This window comes from Drosophila takahashii, chromosome 3R (assembly GCF_030179915.1).
Source record: "Drosophila takahashii strain IR98-3 E-12201 chromosome 3R, DtakHiC1v2, whole genome shotgun sequence".
Taxonomy (NCBI): Eukaryota; Metazoa; Arthropoda; class Insecta; order Diptera; family Drosophilidae; genus Drosophila; species Drosophila takahashii.
Genome location: NC_091681.1, coordinates 29,366,362 through 29,381,887, shown reverse-complemented (window position 1 = coordinate 29,381,887; position 15,526 = coordinate 29,366,362). Strand labels below are relative to the sequence as shown.

Sequence of the window (15,526 nt, the reverse complement as noted above, 5' to 3'; positions counted from 1 at the left end):
GGCTTTTTTTTAGTCGCTGCCACTAACTTAGAGAGCAGTCGATGGATGGCTGATTGAGCGAGAGCGTGTGAGAAACACCCTGTGAAAGTATTCTCGACTCGATTATTATTATTTGCCATTGGCACATTCGTGTATCTGTATCTCGGAATGCGAGGCGAAGTCGCCTCGTCGAGCCGAGGCGCACACGAAGCGGTCTCTCCCACACAAGGCGCGCGAGTGCGAGCGAGACGGGCGGCTGGCGGAAAGAGACAGCGAACGACGAGCGATCCGACGAGCAGCCAACAACCCGAGTGCAACTTCAGAGCAACTTCAGTTCAAGAACGGATGTCGAAGGTGGCGGAGCTGACGTCGCTAGCTCCCTGGATATTACCATATAGTACCAACCTCTAGTGGACCTTACTGATCTTAAATCGCTCATACGCCGCGTTCGCTCTTTGTTTTTTATCGCGCCCCCAAGTGTGAAATACACCCAATACACTCGATAAAAATGCGAATTTAAGGAATGGAAAAACAGCACTAAACTCACTGATTGTCGCGTGGAATGAAAACAATGTACATATAGCTACGATATGCGCATTAATTTATCGCCCGTGCCAGAGCGACGATCGTGAAGTGCTCACAATTAATTGCCATTAATTCGAATCGAAAAAGTGCTAAGAATTTGCGACGGTGTGTGAACTGCGAATTAAGAAAATATCTCAACAAGTGCGAACATTGTATAAAGTTATTAAAAAATCCCGTTAATCAGGGATCTCTTTGAGAATATCACACCCTCATACCAAACAACTTGTCAATTGTCCAGCGGGCCAACCAATTGATTGGGTCCCACACCGACCCGCATCCGAAAAACCAAAATCATAAACCACAAAACAACCAAATATTCTGGGCCCTCTCACATCTGACAGTGCAAAAATTAAAATATTCCCCCACCAGAAAACCAAAGTGAAGTGAAATCAATTTTAATACAACTGCAAGTACCACCAGCATAAGGGGACAAACCAACGTTTTTATCAATTGAGAGCTGATCCCGCAGATTTGCCTAGTTTAGAGTCAATGACGTGCACTTTGACCAGCGAGGTGGAGTTTCCGTTTTTGAGTACCGATCATTTTGAAGCGAAGAAATGCCGCCCTCTGCGTTTTTAGTGAATGCCAGCATAATCAGTGCCGCCAACGCCTTGGACAGCGATAAGGAGCAGCAGCTTCAGGAGCATCTGCAGCAGCAGCAGCAACAGAATCATAATCAGAATCACTTTTCCAACAACAATTGCCACACGGCGACCAACTTCAACATGGTCCTGCAGAGCTACGAGAATTATCCGAGCTACCATTTGGCCCAGCATCATCATCATCACCACCACAGCCATCACAGTCATCCGCATCATCAGTTGGGCCAGCAGCCCGGACTGCATCATCACACGATGCAGCAGCCGGCGCAACAGCAGTCGCATCACCTGCAACTCCCGCAACAGCAGCAACATCCCCACCAGCAGCAATCAAACCACGGATCGTACGGATCACCCCAGTTGCCCCACCATCGATTATCCGGCGGCAGTACGGGCAGCACCACCACCACCTCCTCCGGCTCCAGTTCGAGTGGCTCCTCGTCGAGTGCCTCCTCCTCGCAGGGATTCGCTTCAGGGAGCGGGAGCAGCACCACCAATAACTTGGTGGGGGCCCTGAGCAGCTCCACTGCCGCCTCCCTGGGACTCGGGTACTTCAATGACATGGCGCCCTTTGGCGGCGATGGCAACTCGTACTACACGGACTCGGATGTCAACTTCTTTAGCTCAGGTACAGGTCAGCAAATATTTACCGACATCAAAAACGGTGCTTTTAATTACGATTGCTGGGGTGTGAAAAGGCAGCAAACCAGAAGAAGATGCGTTGCGGTGGCATAATTAAATTCGTAATTTGTTTTTAAGTGTTTGACACGCAACAAGTCAGGGTGGCTAAGTCGGTGGAGGGAGGGTTACGCACAGAGAAAAAAAGTAAAGAACATTTGAGTCAAGTGTTTGTTACAAAGCTATTAAAAAAAGGTTTAATAAAAATAACAAGAATTTCCGAATAAACTATTCCAAATTGAGTGTTTTTTAATTCAATTTTAAATCCTTTTTGATTTTATGGAATTGAAGGATAGACCTCTTAAGACTCTGGGCTATTAATTTAACAAAAATTTATTTTAATTTCAATATAAAATTTAATGAATATATTCTGTAAAAAATTCTTAATATTTTAGACCATGATATGTTCCATTTTTATATGATATCATCAAAAATGCTTGGTTTTTGATATATTTTTAACATACTTTAGCACTTTTCTCTGGGTGTAACAGATTGACCTGGTGATAAGTGGCTTGTTGAGCGTTAGAAGATGCCTCAGATGTATCTGAAAGATGCGGATGCTCTCGCGCTCTCTGGAGGCGGCACCTAAAGAGGCGCTGCCAACTCTTTGGCCAGCCAACGGGGGGCTCTGTATCTGTATCTTTGTATCTGCGAGCGAATGGGAATCGAAACGAAGCGCTGGGAAAGCTTTTTATTTCTTTGCTGTGTGCGAGAGGGACGGCCTGAGGGTCTGCGCATGTGTATGTGGGTCTGTGCCAACAGGTTTTCGTATCCCACAGATACAACACGAGTGTACATCGAAATGTGTTAAATTTCGCTGTATTCGCAATTAATGTAGCGAGCACACCATTAGATTGGGGTTGTCACGTCTGTATGCGTGCGTATCTGTGTGCTGCTAGCGCGTGTATGTGTGTGCGCTGTGATTTTGATTGGTTTTCGAAGTCTTTCGCTCGATTGAGAGACGCCCCATTTCTATGAACATCATTTAATTGAAATTGCGAACAATCTATAATCAATGGGTGTTTAGCGTGTGAAAAAATCTATCTAGGTCTTTTCACGGTGCAAATAAAAAAGTTCTCATGAGAAGGCCTAATACGTTCTCAATTATTATTAAGGGGTTTTAAAGACAGTATTTAATTTTTAATCAACTGTTACAATAAGAACAACTTATAATATATTATTTTATCGGACTTTTGTGCTTTCTCAGAAAACAAGTGCTTTTTCTATCTTGAATAGGAAAAAAATCCGTTACATTAACAAATTCTAAGAATGTTTATCAATGAAACAAAACAACAAAAATTCCAAAAATTTCTATAGAATTAAGTTTCTTAAGAAAATAAGTATTGCCCAATAGAGTTTTAAAAGAGATTACATTTATAACCCATTTGCTTTCGTTTCGTAAATTATTATGACATCTTTTAAGTGGATTAACGACAACAAACTATCAGATGCAACACCCATATCCATTGCAATATCGATTCTAATCCAATTATCCTCTCTATCGCTTGCAGGCTACAACACCAGCAACACACACGACCGCAGCAACAACAGCCCGCCCCCGCAGCAGCAGCAATCGCAGCAGCCGACTGTCAATGGCAGCGGCAGCAACAACAGCAGCAGCAACAACAACAACAACAGCTCCATGCTGCCGCCCGCTGTCCAGCAGAACAACAACAACGAAAACAACAACACCAGCAGCAGCAATACGAACAGCAGCAACAGCAACACGAACAGCGGCAGCAACAACAATGCGAATGCGGGCAGCAATAACAACAATAATAACAATAACAATATCAACTACATGGCTACCATGGCGGCGATCTACCAACATCAGCTGAAAGAGGAGCCGGGCACCCAGAACAGCAGCATTGGCTATGGCGGCAATAGCCAGAACGATCCCACGGATCTCAGTAATTATGGCCTGCCCGCCCACCTGGCCGCCTACAGCGGTGGGAGTGGCAGTGGGCCAACGGGCGGCGGCGGCGGCGGCAGCTCGGGCGGCGGTGGCGATGAGAGCGACTATCACAGCACGATCTCGGCGCAGGATCACCAGAGTCAGCAATCGAGTGGCGGCAATGGCAGCGGAGGAGGAGGAGCAAGTGGTGGCAGCACCGGGACAGGCAATGGCTACATGGACAGCAGCTCCGAGTTTTATGCCACCTATGCGGGTCGGAGTCGTTTCCACGACAGCTATCCGCCGGAATTCACGCCATACGATGCCCAGTCCTTCCAGTCGATGGGCGCCCAGCCCTCGGCAATGGATCAATGGGGAGCGGCACATGCCCACCAGCATCCGGCGGCCTATATGAGCACCTTGGGCCTAGACAAGGGCCTGCTGGGCGGCTATACGACGCAGGGCGGAGTGCCGTGCTTCACCGGATCGGGTCCCATTCAGCTGTGGCAATTCCTGCTCGAGTTGCTGCTGGACAAGACGTGCCAGAGCTTCATCTCGTGGACCGGCGATGGCTGGGAGTTCAAGCTCACCGATCCCGATGAGGTGAGTTTGTTAAAATAAACCTTTCTTTGAATATCTAACTTACTTTTGTATGTTTTTATTAGGTGGCTCGTCGTTGGGGCATCCGCAAAAACAAGCCCAAGATGAACTACGAGAAGCTGAGTCGCGGTCTGCGCTACTATTATGACAAGAACATCATCCACAAGACGGCTGGCAAGCGATATGTCTACCGCTTTGTCTGTGATCTCCAGAATCTAGTTGGGTAAGTTCTAAAAGAACTTAAATAAAAGGAAGAAATACTTATAGATTTTCTCTTCATTTACAGGCACACCCCCGAGGAGCTGGTGGCCAAGTATGATCTTAAGATTGAGAAGAAGGATGTGGATTAGCAGCAGAGCAGCGGTGAAGCTGCCTGAATCGGGAGCAGTTCCAGGAGACCCGCTCCCAGCCACGGATTGTACTCAACCAACCGCAAAATACTTTCGAGCGTTATTGTTTACCAAGCGTGATGTTAGCTTTTAAGCAGCAGCCTCCTCCATCTGCGATCTTGCTACGAGATTAAAGTGTTGGCCAACCCACCCCGAAGTCCCAAACCCCACAATCCCACCCACCAACCTGTCAAAACCGATTTGCTTGTAATTATCGTGTATAAATTAGACTTTTGAATTAATTTGAAATTAATTTAAAATACTTGAGAGTTAGATAGTAAGCCGATCTAGAGCAAGAGAACCAGTTGAAGATGAAGCGAATTAAATTTGGAAATTCTGTGTGCAATGCGATGATGTTTCTTCGTTCTCACATAGTCCGTAGATGTCTGCTGCGAGGATCGAACGTTGATAGAGGCCATAAAGCATGTGTCCCCAAAGTGATATTAGAGCGCAACATTTTGTTATACTTACATAATCATTTTACCCGCACGGGGCACCAGAAACATTTCGAAACAAAAAATCATGCATGTATATAGCGATGAGGATGTGTATGGCATATAAGTAGGTCTCTAGTATTTATGTATAATCTGTAATCTGTGCTACTGGTACAACTAAGTTTTCCACTTCCAAGCCTCCTTTTTTACTTCTGTACTTCTGTGCGCTTCCGTGCGATCCCAAAAGTTTTAAACGTAAAACGGCACAATAGTTGATCATCATCATGATATGAATCCGAGATGAACTCTTGTTAGCGTCTATTAAATGTATACTTATAGGCTACCCCTAGTTAGGCTACCTAGTGCGTTAGTCGACAGTTCAAGAAATGTTTATTACCTTGTGTATAGCTATTAACTACTTAAGTCTAGCTCGTAGATGCTTAGCCACGTATTACACGCATAAACATAACGTTATATTGATACATAGATACACATACATTTGTAGAGCAATTCTAAAATATTGTATTTATACAAGCGTACATCGTAATATTAAAGCTACCATTAACATTGCTAATGATAAAAACAATAAAAGAAAACCGATATGAAAATACAACACCACCGACTCTATCTCAGTTCTCTCTGGGCGATACTTCAAAGTGGTCAAGAAGCATTATTATATTTTTGAACCTTCGCAAAGTGTTATTTAGTTCGCAGCTACTGCATCCAAATTCTCCTTAAAATGATTCGCAATGTGGCAACAGTTCTTGGCAGAATGCGACTCCGTAGCCCGAAACAAATATCTGTGCGCTACGAGCACCAGATACCCGAGAACCTAAAAAAGGTCGAAACGGACAAGGACCCCGAATTCTCGGCCATGGTGCTCTACTATTACCATAAGGCCGCCCAGACAATGGAGCCTGCCCTGGTCAAGGAAATGGAAAAGTATCCGCATATGAAGCCCGAGGAGCGTCAGGCACGAGTCTCTGCTATTCTGAACCTGCTCGGAAGCGTCTCCACTTCTGTAGAGGTTAATTTTCCCATTGTGCGCAAGAATGGCACATACGAAATCATCAGTGGTTATCGCTCGCATCATGTCCGCCACCGACTGCCCCTCAAAGGGGGTGAGTATATCTCTATATATATCAGATATATATTCGTCAAGAAGACTGTAGTTTAGAAGTGTTTAATAAATACGCGAATTCTTCAGCATCAAAAGTTTTCTACTTTACGTACGCGAATTCTTCAGCATCGAATGTTTTCTACTTCTTCAGCAACGAAAATTGTATACTATATGTACGCGAATTGTTCAGCATTTATTCTACATAAATTCAGTTTTAGACAAACAATAGATACTTTTTACATTTTTCAACTATATTAGTGCAATTTAAGCTACACTGAGATATTATTTGTAAGCTATTTTAGTTTCTCACTATCTAAAGGAATCCGGTACGCCCTAGACGTTGATTCACACGAGGTGAAGGCCCTCGCCGCTATTATGACGTTCAAGTGCGCTTGCGTAAATCTTCCATACGGTGGATCTAAGGGCGGAGTGTGCATCGATCCCAAGCAATATACCGTGGATGAGCTGCAGACGATCACACGTCGCTATACGATGGAGCTGCTTAAGCGAAACATGATAGGTCCCGGCATTGACGTTCCGGCACCCGATATGAACACGGGTCCTCGCGAGATGGCCTGGATTGTGGATCAGTACCAAAAGACCTTTGGCTACAAGGACATCAATTCCTCGGCCATAGTCACCGGAAAGCCCGTTCACATTGGCGGCATCAACGGACGTCACTCGGCCACAGGAAGAGGTGTGTGGAAGTCGGGTGATCTCTTCCTGCAGGACAAGGAGTGGATGGATCTGATCAAGTGGAAGACGGGCTGGAAGGACAAGACGGCCATTGTGCAGGGCTTTGGCAATGTGGGCTCCTTTGCGGCCAAGTTCGTGCATGATGCGGGTTGCAAGGTCATCGGGATCAAGGAGTTCGATGTTTCCCTGTTCAATAAGGACGGCATCGATATCAACGTGAGTTGTATATCAAGTTTTATTCAGGATAAGCTTTAAAAACACAAAAAAAAGCATGTTACCGTAAATTCGATATGGCCATGTAAATTTCAGCTCATGCAAAACCCATATCGTTTTTAGATGAAATGAAATTTACCTGGCCCCATATCAAATTAAAATTGATCTTAAATAATGTAAAACCTACCTAAGTTTCATATCGATTTTTTTGGGTGTATTTGTTATAGGACCTCTTTGAATACAAGGAGGAAAAGAAGACGATTAAGGGTTACCCCAAGGCGGAGGAGTCAAAGGAAGATCTGCTGAAGGCCCAGTGCGACATCCTTATGCCCTGCGCCACCCAGAAGGTGATTACCAGCGACAATGCCAACGATATCAAGGCCAAGCTGATTCTGGAGGGTGCCAATGGACCCACCACACCCGCTGGTGAGAAGATCCTATTGGATAAGGGTGTGCTCCTGGTACCCGATCTCTATTGCAATGCGGGCGGTGTGACCGTATCCTACTTTGAGTACCTAAAGAACATTAATCATGTGTCCTACGGCAAGATGAACTCCAAGACCACAAGCGAACTAATTATCGAACTGATGAATTCGATAAACGAGTCCCTGCGACAATGCCCCGATCAGAACTTTGTAGGTCAATCCTTAAATAAACCATATATATCACTTAAATTATATTTTTCTCTTTAGCCTGATATCAAGCCCAATAAGAAACTAAAGAAAATTCGCGAGTGCACCACTGAGGCGGACATCGTGGATGCAGCTCTCCAGACTGTGATGGAATCCGCGGCTCTCGGGATCAAGCAGATGGCCAACAAATTTGAGTTGTGCAACGATTTGCGTCGTGCCGCTTATGTCTGGTCCTCTTTCAAGATTTTCCAGGCCATGGAAAGCTCCGGCATTTCTCAGCAGTGAGAAATTCAATTCAATTTTTACCCATTGAAGATTTTAATAAATTATATTATTAGTTTGAATTTTAATACTATTTGGAGAGTTTTTTTAAGTTTAAATGAGCAGGCAATGAGGCTTGACTTCAAAGGAGTTCACGTATGCATGGGAATAAAATTCATATCATTTGGAAATTTGGTGAATACACTACGGATACAAAAACCCAAATACGATACTACAATTCTGTTTTGAGTTTTCGGTTACACATTCAAGAGAACCTTCGTCATGGATGAAATCAAGAAGTTCGACAAGCTTGCCTTCCTGGAAAGCTACCTCCTTAAGCACAAGGAGCTGGGCAAGCGCCAGCGGGAGTACAAGAAGATCCTGTCCAGCAAGCTCAAGACGCGCAAGGAGACAATTATCGAGGCGAGCTATGAGACGGCCATCGATCAGCTGGAGGAGGAGAAGAACGACCTGCGTGCCCAGATCTGGGTGGCCAGTGGAACGACGCACAAGAAGCAGAACAACCGGTGGTTGGAGCTGATTCGCTGCCATGTCGAGTGCCAGGAGAACCTCTCGCAGGACATCAACTCCCTGAAGACGTCCATTTTCAATATGGAAAAGGAGATTAGTCGCATGGCCAAGCAGATCTACAACCTAAACCGTTTAACCATTCCGGATCAGCAGCATCAGGCGTATGTGATGAAGGCTAGGAAGAGGATGACCATTCTAGAGAACTCCCTGGAGGTGGGAGTGCGTCATGAGTGCGGTTTCACGGCAGCCAATGCGGAGCTGCGGGAGCAACTCATCAGAATCCTCAATCATCGCACCTTCTTCAACGATTCCTATACCAAAATGGTGCAGAAACTGAACAGCGAGAAGAAGTATCTGATAGATCTGATCGAGTACGCCCTAAACACCTTTGATGGCTGCATCGAGGTGTACGAGAAGATCGACATGTTGGCCAAAAGGGAGGCCAAGGAGCGGGATCTGCGGCGTGTGGAGATGCAGGGCATCATGCGTAAGGTGGCCGCCGATGGGGATAATTCCGCCTTCCTGAACTGCAAATCCAAGCCCCGCGAACTGGCCGATCTGCAGCCCAAGGAGTACAAGCGCAGGGACGAATTCCGACGGGTGCACAACAAGAAGATCAATCTGTACAACTCGGTGCTGCAGAAGATCCTCCAGTACACCGATTCCAACAACATGGACGAGGTGATCGACAAGTTCCAGCAGCAGGAGAGTCTCTACTACTCGTTCTTCAACTATGCCAACGAAATGAGCTATCACATCACGATGCTAAACAACTCGGTGAATCGCCTTTTCGAGGACATAGTCAACCTGAAGAAGGACAACTCGAATACGCTGCAGGATCAGTTGGATCAGATCGCCAGTCTGGAGAACAAGGTGCGCGCCAAGCAGGAATCCAACATGGAGCTGCACAAGGCTCGCGAGAGCAACGATGCCAGGCTGGAGAATCTACTGCAGGGCATGGAAACCATCTGCGAGATGTGTTCCATAGATGCCAGTCCGCTGGCCAAGCTCCTGGGCGATCACACCCACGTCAATCTGGTCAATGTCAATCGGTTCCTCAAGATCCTCGAGGTGAGGGTCCAGGAACTGACGGCCAGCGTTTATGTGATGGAGCGTCAGGAGGACGGCAAATTCGACTATGTCGTGAAGCAGATCGAGAAGATCTGCGAACTGCCCACCGATCTCAATGACATCGTGCTCACCCAACAGTGCCCGGAGTGCGCCGAGGGCGAGGCCTTCAACATGGACGAGGGCGGCGACGGGGTGCTCGTCCACACCGTCACCGAGGCCAAGAAGAAGCTCTACGAGAAGGTCACGCAGCCGGAGATGCAGTACCGCCTCCACAGCATCAGCCAGTGCCGCCTGCCGCGTTCCCGCCTCCTGGCCGCCAAGCGCAACATGTAGATCATTCATTTTGGAGTGGAACATACCACAGATGCCTAAAGAATTTCGGTTTTCATTTAAATATTCTTATGTGCAACATTTCCTAGTTTGAGATCTACCTTTGAGAATCATATGATTCATCCTTTTCGGTTACAATTCAAATTTACAACTTATTCTGGATGAAATAAAATTTTAAAAGCACACTTCATATGCGTGATTATTATAACAATAGAGAATGCTATAGTCGGATGCCCCGACTATTAGATACCCGTTACTCTGAAGGGAGTGCGAGGGAGGTGGAAATATAAGACTTTAATCGCGCATAAGTTTTTAACGAATGGTCCATTATGAAAAGTTTCTTCTACATTTCGATACGTATTAATAAACACAATAAAACTGCCTTTTTACTTTTCCGAAATCTATAAAGGTTTGGACGCCAGACACCTTCAAAATTGTTTAAGGCGATTGTGGGCGTTAGAGGGGGCATGGCCCTCGGCTGAAAAAAACTTGCGCTGCGTAGGAAGCCCAAGAATATATATGGGAAATCCCAACTTTCTAGCTTTTGTAGTTTCCGAGATCTCAGCGTTCATACTCTACGAGTAACGGGTATAAAAACTGTCTTATGCTCAATTCATTCTAGATTTTATTAATTAAGGACTAAACGTATTAACTAAAGATTCAAGTATTGGTGCTAGATGGTTGGTATGTGGGATGCGTTAAATATTTTCGAGCGTGTGTGATCATACGAGCTAGTAGATTCTGTGGCCAAGTTTTTCTAAGAGCTGGTCTCCTTCTTGTCATCATCGCCCAGGCCCAATCCGCTGATCAGGCCGCCAAGGAAGCTGTCCACGATGGGATTGCCACTGCCAGCAGCGGCACCTGGAGCAGCTCCTCCAGCGGCAGGAAGACCCGGGGAAACTGGAGCAGCATGGGCAGTTCCACAGTCGTACATGCGGTTCAACTTTTGGACGTCATAGTCAGAGAAGCCATTCCTCTGGCCCATCTTTTCGGCTCCATTGGCTTGCTGTATAGGATAAAATGAAGATTGTTAGAAAGAAACCTCATGAATTTTAGGTATCCCTTTACCATGGCTAGAATGGTGGGCTGTCCGTTGATAGAGAAGGCATTCTTGGAGTAGTGCATCACGCTGCCATAATCGTAGGGCACTCCAAAGGCCTCGGTGCGGGCGGCCTTCTCGAAGTTGTTCATCGCCGAGGACTGGACATTGTTGTACTGGATGGCCACATAGCCATCGCGCTCCATGCGGTTCTGTTCGTGGAGGAAACCGAGGGCATGCATCAGCTCGTGCATGGCGGTTCCGGGACGGCTGAGACAGCCGGGCGATTGCAGATTGACCTCCTGCTTGCCGCCCACGCGACCAACGGAGGACCAGCAGCCGGAGTTGTCGCCGCGAATGGAGATGTAATCCCGCTCAGAGCTGCGCCTCACAAACCGAATGCAAGTCCGTCGATGATACTCGGCGATTGCACCTTCAATGGTGGCCATGTCACGGGCATTGAAGTTTCCCCGGATCTCGTAGGGCACCACTCCATTAGGCCAGCGGGAGGATTGCGTGGGCAGTCCGTTCTTCATGATCAGTTCGCTCTGGGGCACCAGCATATCACCCTCCAGGTAGCTGCCCAGTTCCTCGGGATTCATTTCATCCGCATCGGCACTAAAGTTGCCCACTCGATCGGCCGTCTGCAGCTCATCCGGCTGGCCAAAGAGCGCCGTTCCCAGCGGCGTGAGATCGATGATGTCCTTGCCGAGAGTGGGTGGTGCCTCCTCGATGCCATTTCCCGGCAGCTCGATGACCTCCGTATCATCCACATCATCGTAGGACACAAAAGGTAGCGCCTGGCAGACGGATAGAGTCAAAGCTAGGACTAGAAATACTTTTTGGTTCATTGTTGCTCTTGGAATTGCTTTGGAGTGGGTTGAATTGGTTTGGATTGCCGCTCGATTTGAACTGTGCTCTGTTCTGGCCTGGCCGGGATTTATATATTCTCCAGCATAATCTCGCCGCCGAAGCTTTATCAGAATTTGCCGGTGGCGGCGGCTTTCATATGCATAAACATGTTTTCCACGCGGAAACCTTCGGCGGATCGGGCTGCAATCGTCATCGCTGGCTTCTTGGATTGTCACACGCTTTATGGCCGGGCAAATATTTGGCCAGCGCTCTCGTTAAGCGGTTATTCATGGGTCTGCTGCGTCTGCTTTGCTATTGCCATAAAGTGTATCAGTAGTTTGTTTGCATATCCAAAGTTTAACGACACTTTAGACGTAATTTTTCGCCCCCAAAGGGGATAACCGATAAGCACTATCGCGGCGACCTCTTCGCTTTATGGATTTATACCGCCTGCTGGGCGAAGATATTCCGGAATAATTTGTCGGCTATTTGGAGTGGAAAGACACGCGGAACACGCTGAATAATTTGTGGCTCTAAGACACGCGAAACAAATCAAACGAAATGGCATTGAAAAAGTTCAAATTTTTGGAGTACGTGCTTATGGGAGGAAGCAAAAATCTATTGCTTACGGTTGGGTTACAACTTTAGTTCCTTGCTTACACTAAGCTAGCTTTAATTACAATATAGTTTTTAAGTTACAGAACGATTGAGAGAACTTAGCTGGGACCACTCTTGGCTGGCCCGCACAATTATGATTCAAATGAGACTTTTGCGCATTCTTAAATACTAAATGTTATTCACATGGCGGCGACTTCAATTGATGGTGGGAAAAACAGAGCTGAGAAATCCCAAGACTCCGCTCATTAGCCAGAACAGAACAGAAAGCATAACATCTGTGTTTGCTCTGGCCACGAATTAAGTTCAAGTGCATGGCACATGTTTGCCTGGCTAACGATCGGGGCTAAAACTAACGATTGATATAAGTTAGGATGAATTTCTTCTAGGTATCGAAGCTCATTTCCACCACCATGTTGGAATCGGAGTTGGCGAACTCCTCCTCCTCGTCGAACTTGAGCTTCATCCCATTGAACTTGTCCGAGTTCAACACCCGCCGACTATTGGCCGTGATGCTCTTGGCCACATCTCGCAAGGCGGCGCTGCAGATCTCATCAATGGTGGCCGAGTCGTCCATTAGATCTTCGATGCAACTCTTGAGAATTGTGGATGTCACAATGCAATCTCTGTTGAGCGCCAGGCTCTTGTGGAAGGCTTCGATGGCGGGGTCGAGATTTCCCAGCAGAGCGTGTATAAATCCAATGGAGGTGTAGGTAGTGGGACTCTGTGGCTTTAGCAGAAGGGCCTGAAAAGGTCAGCAGTTTAGAATCAATGGATTGATAGCTAAGGACTCCAAAAACAGTCTTACATATTGAAAGTTGTACAGAGCCTCCTCGTACTTGTGCACCTTGCGCAGCGAGTGGCCGAGGTTAATAAACAGGGGCTCCCAGCGGGCCGAGATCTCCTCGTTGTTGCTCTTGGCCCGCTGTTTTACAATGTCCACGGTGCACTGGAAGATTGTGGCGGCGCCGTCGAAGAACTCATACTCGTACTTAATTACGCCCAGTTCGTGCAGCACATACACATCCAGCGGCGCTATGTTCATGGCCTGCAGGAAGAACTTCTCGGCCAGCTCCAAGTTTTTGGTCAGTCCACACTCCACGCCGATGTAGAGCAGGGGAAGATGACAACCGCGCATCAGTTGCGTGGCCTTGAAGTAGGCGGCCATCGCCTGCTCGTGCTCGTTCTCATTGGCGAAACTGTGGCCATAGGCCAGCCAAGCGGGGCCATAGAGTCGATCCAGGGCAGTGGCCTTGGAGAGATAACGCCGGGCGGGATCGCTCTTGCCAATCATGTCGTAGTAGCAGCCCACGGCATACCAGGAAATGGCTTTGTCCGGATACCGATCCACCAGCTTATGTGCCACGTAGAAAAGTCTGTTGAAGTCGCCGTTCTCCACCAGGCAGGCAATCTGAATGGTCAGGGCGTTGTTATGGAAGGGATCTACCTTTAAGAGTCTGTGGTAGGAAATCTGGATTAAATATCAATCTATAAACCTTACAACCACTAACTTACTCATTAAGTATTTTCAGGCACTGTTTGTAGTCGCAGTCATAGAAACACTTCTCAGCCTCGGCAGCCATAATATCCGTACTACGCTGTACTCGATCCAGGCAATCTCCGAGAGGAATTAAGGTGTCTGCGTCGTGATCCCGCGAACGCCTTCTGCTAGACGAGTCAAACATGGAGCGATGGGAAGCATCGATGAGGGAAGAAGCCTTCGAGAGACTCGTTTGCAGGGAGAAAGTGGGCGCTTTTAGATCCTCCAGGACTCTGAACAAGAAAGATGTTAAAGAATAAGCTAGGTATTGGATAAATTGATCGAACTCACTTCTGAGCAGGCGACATAAACTGACTGGGCGTAAGCGGCACCTTGAGCACGCTAACCTTGGGCATCTGGTTGTCCGAGGAGCCAGTCTGCTGCACTCGAGCCGTGAATTCCTTGATAAACTTGAGTATATCGGGATTAACAATGGGGGATATCTCATCGGCATTGCGGGCGGATATCAACTCGTAGTATTTCTTCAGCCGCGACTCGTAGAGTTTCAGTATAAACTTGGCGTCCGTTTCGCTGGATTGCTGAGCCAGTGGCAAGTGGTGCATTAGCTCAAATTCTGCAGGGAAAAGGGGATGATTATGGGGGTGAATTAGGAAAGAGACTACCCTGCTTACCTTCCCAGGCCATCAGCATCTCGTGCTGAACCAGCGCCTCCAAAGCCTCGAAACAGTAGATGGATTTATGAAGCGCCTGGACATAGAAGTCCATGGCCATGCCGCGATTGTCCAGCGCCTCGTACACCTTGCCCTTCATGAGGTAAATGGACGAGAGCAGCTCGTTCCTGTGATTCTCCTCGCCGCCAAAGACGCTGTTCGTCTCCAGGTAGCAGCCACTGCCGACATCCACGGGCTGGTTGATCAGCGACGTGGTCATCACCTCCACCTCAACGTTCTGAATGGCAGTGGCCGCCTCCGTAAACTCCTTGGCCGCATAGAGGCTCTCCAGGAGCAGATTGAAGCACGGCAGCGAGTTCTTCTCCAGCTTGTGGTGCTGTATCGTGTGGGCGGCTCGATGGTACTCGCCCAGCAGGAACATGCACTGTGCCTGGTAGTAGACATCCCGGGGCTCCTGGCCACTGAGCACGGCCACCTTTTCCGCCCAGAAAAGGGCCGTGGAGTAGCGACGCTAGAAATGCAAATGGATTTTTAGTCAGCTTCGCTTGCCGGCATTTTCGTTTCACCGCTTACCATGTCTATGAACTGTTTGACCAGCTGCCGATATAGGGCCAGGTCGATGTGGTCATTGCTGGTGTCCGCACTGGTGTTTTCCGTGTCTCCCGGCATTTTAATTCAGCATAAAATGTATTTTTCAATAGGAAATTACAAGTTTTATGCCGCTGGGAATTAACTTAAGTGAGTAGATCTGGCAACGCTGCGCAAACAGCTGTCGTTGCCATTCACTTTGAACAGTTGTTTGTTGCACGGAAAAAAATAAGATGGGTTTTAAAACT

General features: G+C 47.3%; 5 protein-coding genes across 8 annotated transcripts in view; 3 read left to right on the top strand and 2 right to left on the bottom strand.

Moving 5' to 3' along the window:
* The window catches only part of pnt (ETS transcription factor pointed), a 58,757-nt gene extending 52,986 nt beyond the window's left edge, over positions 1-5,771 (top strand). For 3 of the 4 annotated variants that reach the window (XM_017160069.2, XM_070216679.1, XM_017160070.3), the window contains 3 exons: positions 3,353-4,338; positions 4,401-4,558; positions 4,622-5,771. In XM_017160069.2, coding sequence (XP_017015558.2) covers positions 3,353-4,338; positions 4,401-4,558; positions 4,622-4,685 — 1,208 coding nt within the window. In that variant the 3' untranslated portion in view covers positions 4,686-5,771. Of the gene's footprint in view, positions 1-327; positions 1,792-3,352; positions 4,339-4,400; positions 4,559-4,621 lie in introns of those variants that run through there. The other variant, XM_017160072.3, reaches the window with a different exon arrangement.
* Positions 5,772-5,800: 29 nt separating this feature from the next.
* On the top strand, positions 5,801-8,169 carry bb8 (big bubble 8). The gene is made up of 4 exons (XM_017160037.3): positions 5,801-6,279; positions 6,598-7,190; positions 7,415-7,822; positions 7,880-8,169. The coding sequence occupies exons 1-4, from the start codon at positions 5,898-5,900 to the stop codon at positions 8,102-8,104; spliced, it is 1,608 nt and encodes a 535-aa protein (XP_017015526.2). The 5' UTR covers positions 5,801-5,897; the 3' UTR covers positions 8,105-8,169.
* Positions 8,170-8,254: 85 nt separating this feature from the next.
* On the top strand, positions 8,255-10,197 carry wam (wampa). Its single transcript, XM_017160036.3, has one exon. The coding sequence runs from the start codon at positions 8,363-8,365 to the stop codon at positions 10,013-10,015; it is 1,653 nt and encodes a 550-aa protein (XP_017015525.1). The 5' UTR covers positions 8,255-8,362; the 3' UTR covers positions 10,016-10,197.
* Positions 10,198-10,619: 422 nt separating this feature from the next.
* Positions 10,620-12,407, bottom strand: LOC108069843 (hatching enzyme 1.2). Its single transcript, XM_017160098.3, has 2 exons — positions 11,081-12,407; positions 10,620-11,018 (listed from the first exon to the last, which is right to left on the bottom strand). Exons 1-2 carry the CDS (start codon positions 11,900-11,902, stop codon positions 10,770-10,772), a joined length of 1,071 nt encoding a protein of 356 aa, XP_017015587.2. The 5' UTR covers positions 11,903-12,407; the 3' UTR covers positions 10,620-10,769.
* Positions 12,408-12,546: 139 nt separating this feature from the next.
* Cdc16 (cell division cycle protein 16) lies at positions 12,547-15,464 on the bottom strand. Its single transcript, XM_017160097.3, has 6 exons — positions 15,264-15,464; positions 14,691-15,201; positions 14,350-14,632; positions 14,034-14,291; positions 13,327-13,975; positions 12,547-13,263 (listed from the first exon to the last, which is right to left on the bottom strand). The coding sequence occupies exons 1-6, from the start codon at positions 15,357-15,359 to the stop codon at positions 12,904-12,906; spliced, it is 2,157 nt and encodes a 718-aa protein (XP_017015586.3). The 5' UTR covers positions 15,360-15,464; the 3' UTR covers positions 12,547-12,903.
* Between the last annotated feature and the right edge of the window lie 62 nt (positions 15,465-15,526).

What these genes read in the sequence shown, in the direction of transcription:
- bb8 (XM_017160037.3), top strand. Translation starts at nt 5,898, where the DNA reads ATGATTCGCAATGTGGCAACAGTTCTTGGCAGAATGCGACTCCGTAGC. An exon ending in CCGACTGCCCCTCAAAGGGG is followed by an intron (nt 6,280 to 6,597) that starts GTGAGTATATCT and finishes CACTATCTAAAG; the next exon opens with GAATCCGGTACGCCCTAGAC. An exon ending in AATGCCCCGATCAGAACTTT is followed by an intron (nt 7,823 to 7,879) that starts GTAGGTCAATCC and finishes TTTTCTCTTTAG; the next exon opens with CCTGATATCAAGCCCAATAA.
- wam (XM_017160036.3), top strand. Translation starts at nt 8,363, where the DNA reads ATGGATGAAATCAAGAAGTTCGACAAGCTTGCCTTCCTGGAAAGCTAC.
- LOC108069843 (XM_017160098.3), bottom strand. Translation starts at nt 11,902, where the DNA reads ATGAACCAAAAAGTATTTCTAGTCCTAGCTTTGACTCTATCCGTCTGC. An exon ending in AGCCCACCATTCTAGCCATG is followed by an intron (nt 11,019 to 11,080) that starts GTAAAGGGATAC and finishes TATCCTATACAG; the next exon opens with CAAGCCAATGGAGCCGAAAA.
- Cdc16 (XM_017160097.3), bottom strand. Translation starts at nt 15,359, where the DNA reads ATGCCGGGAGACACGGAAAACACCAGTGCGGACACCAGCAATGACCAC. An exon ending in TCAAACAGTTCATAGACATG is followed by an intron (nt 15,202 to 15,263) that starts GTAAGCGGTGAA and finishes TTGCATTTCTAG; the next exon opens with CGTCGCTACTCCACGGCCCT. An exon ending in CTCTGTACAACTTTCAATAT is followed by an intron (nt 13,264 to 13,326) that starts GTAAGACTGTTT and finishes TGACCTTTTCAG; the next exon opens with GCCCTTCTGCTAAAGCCACA.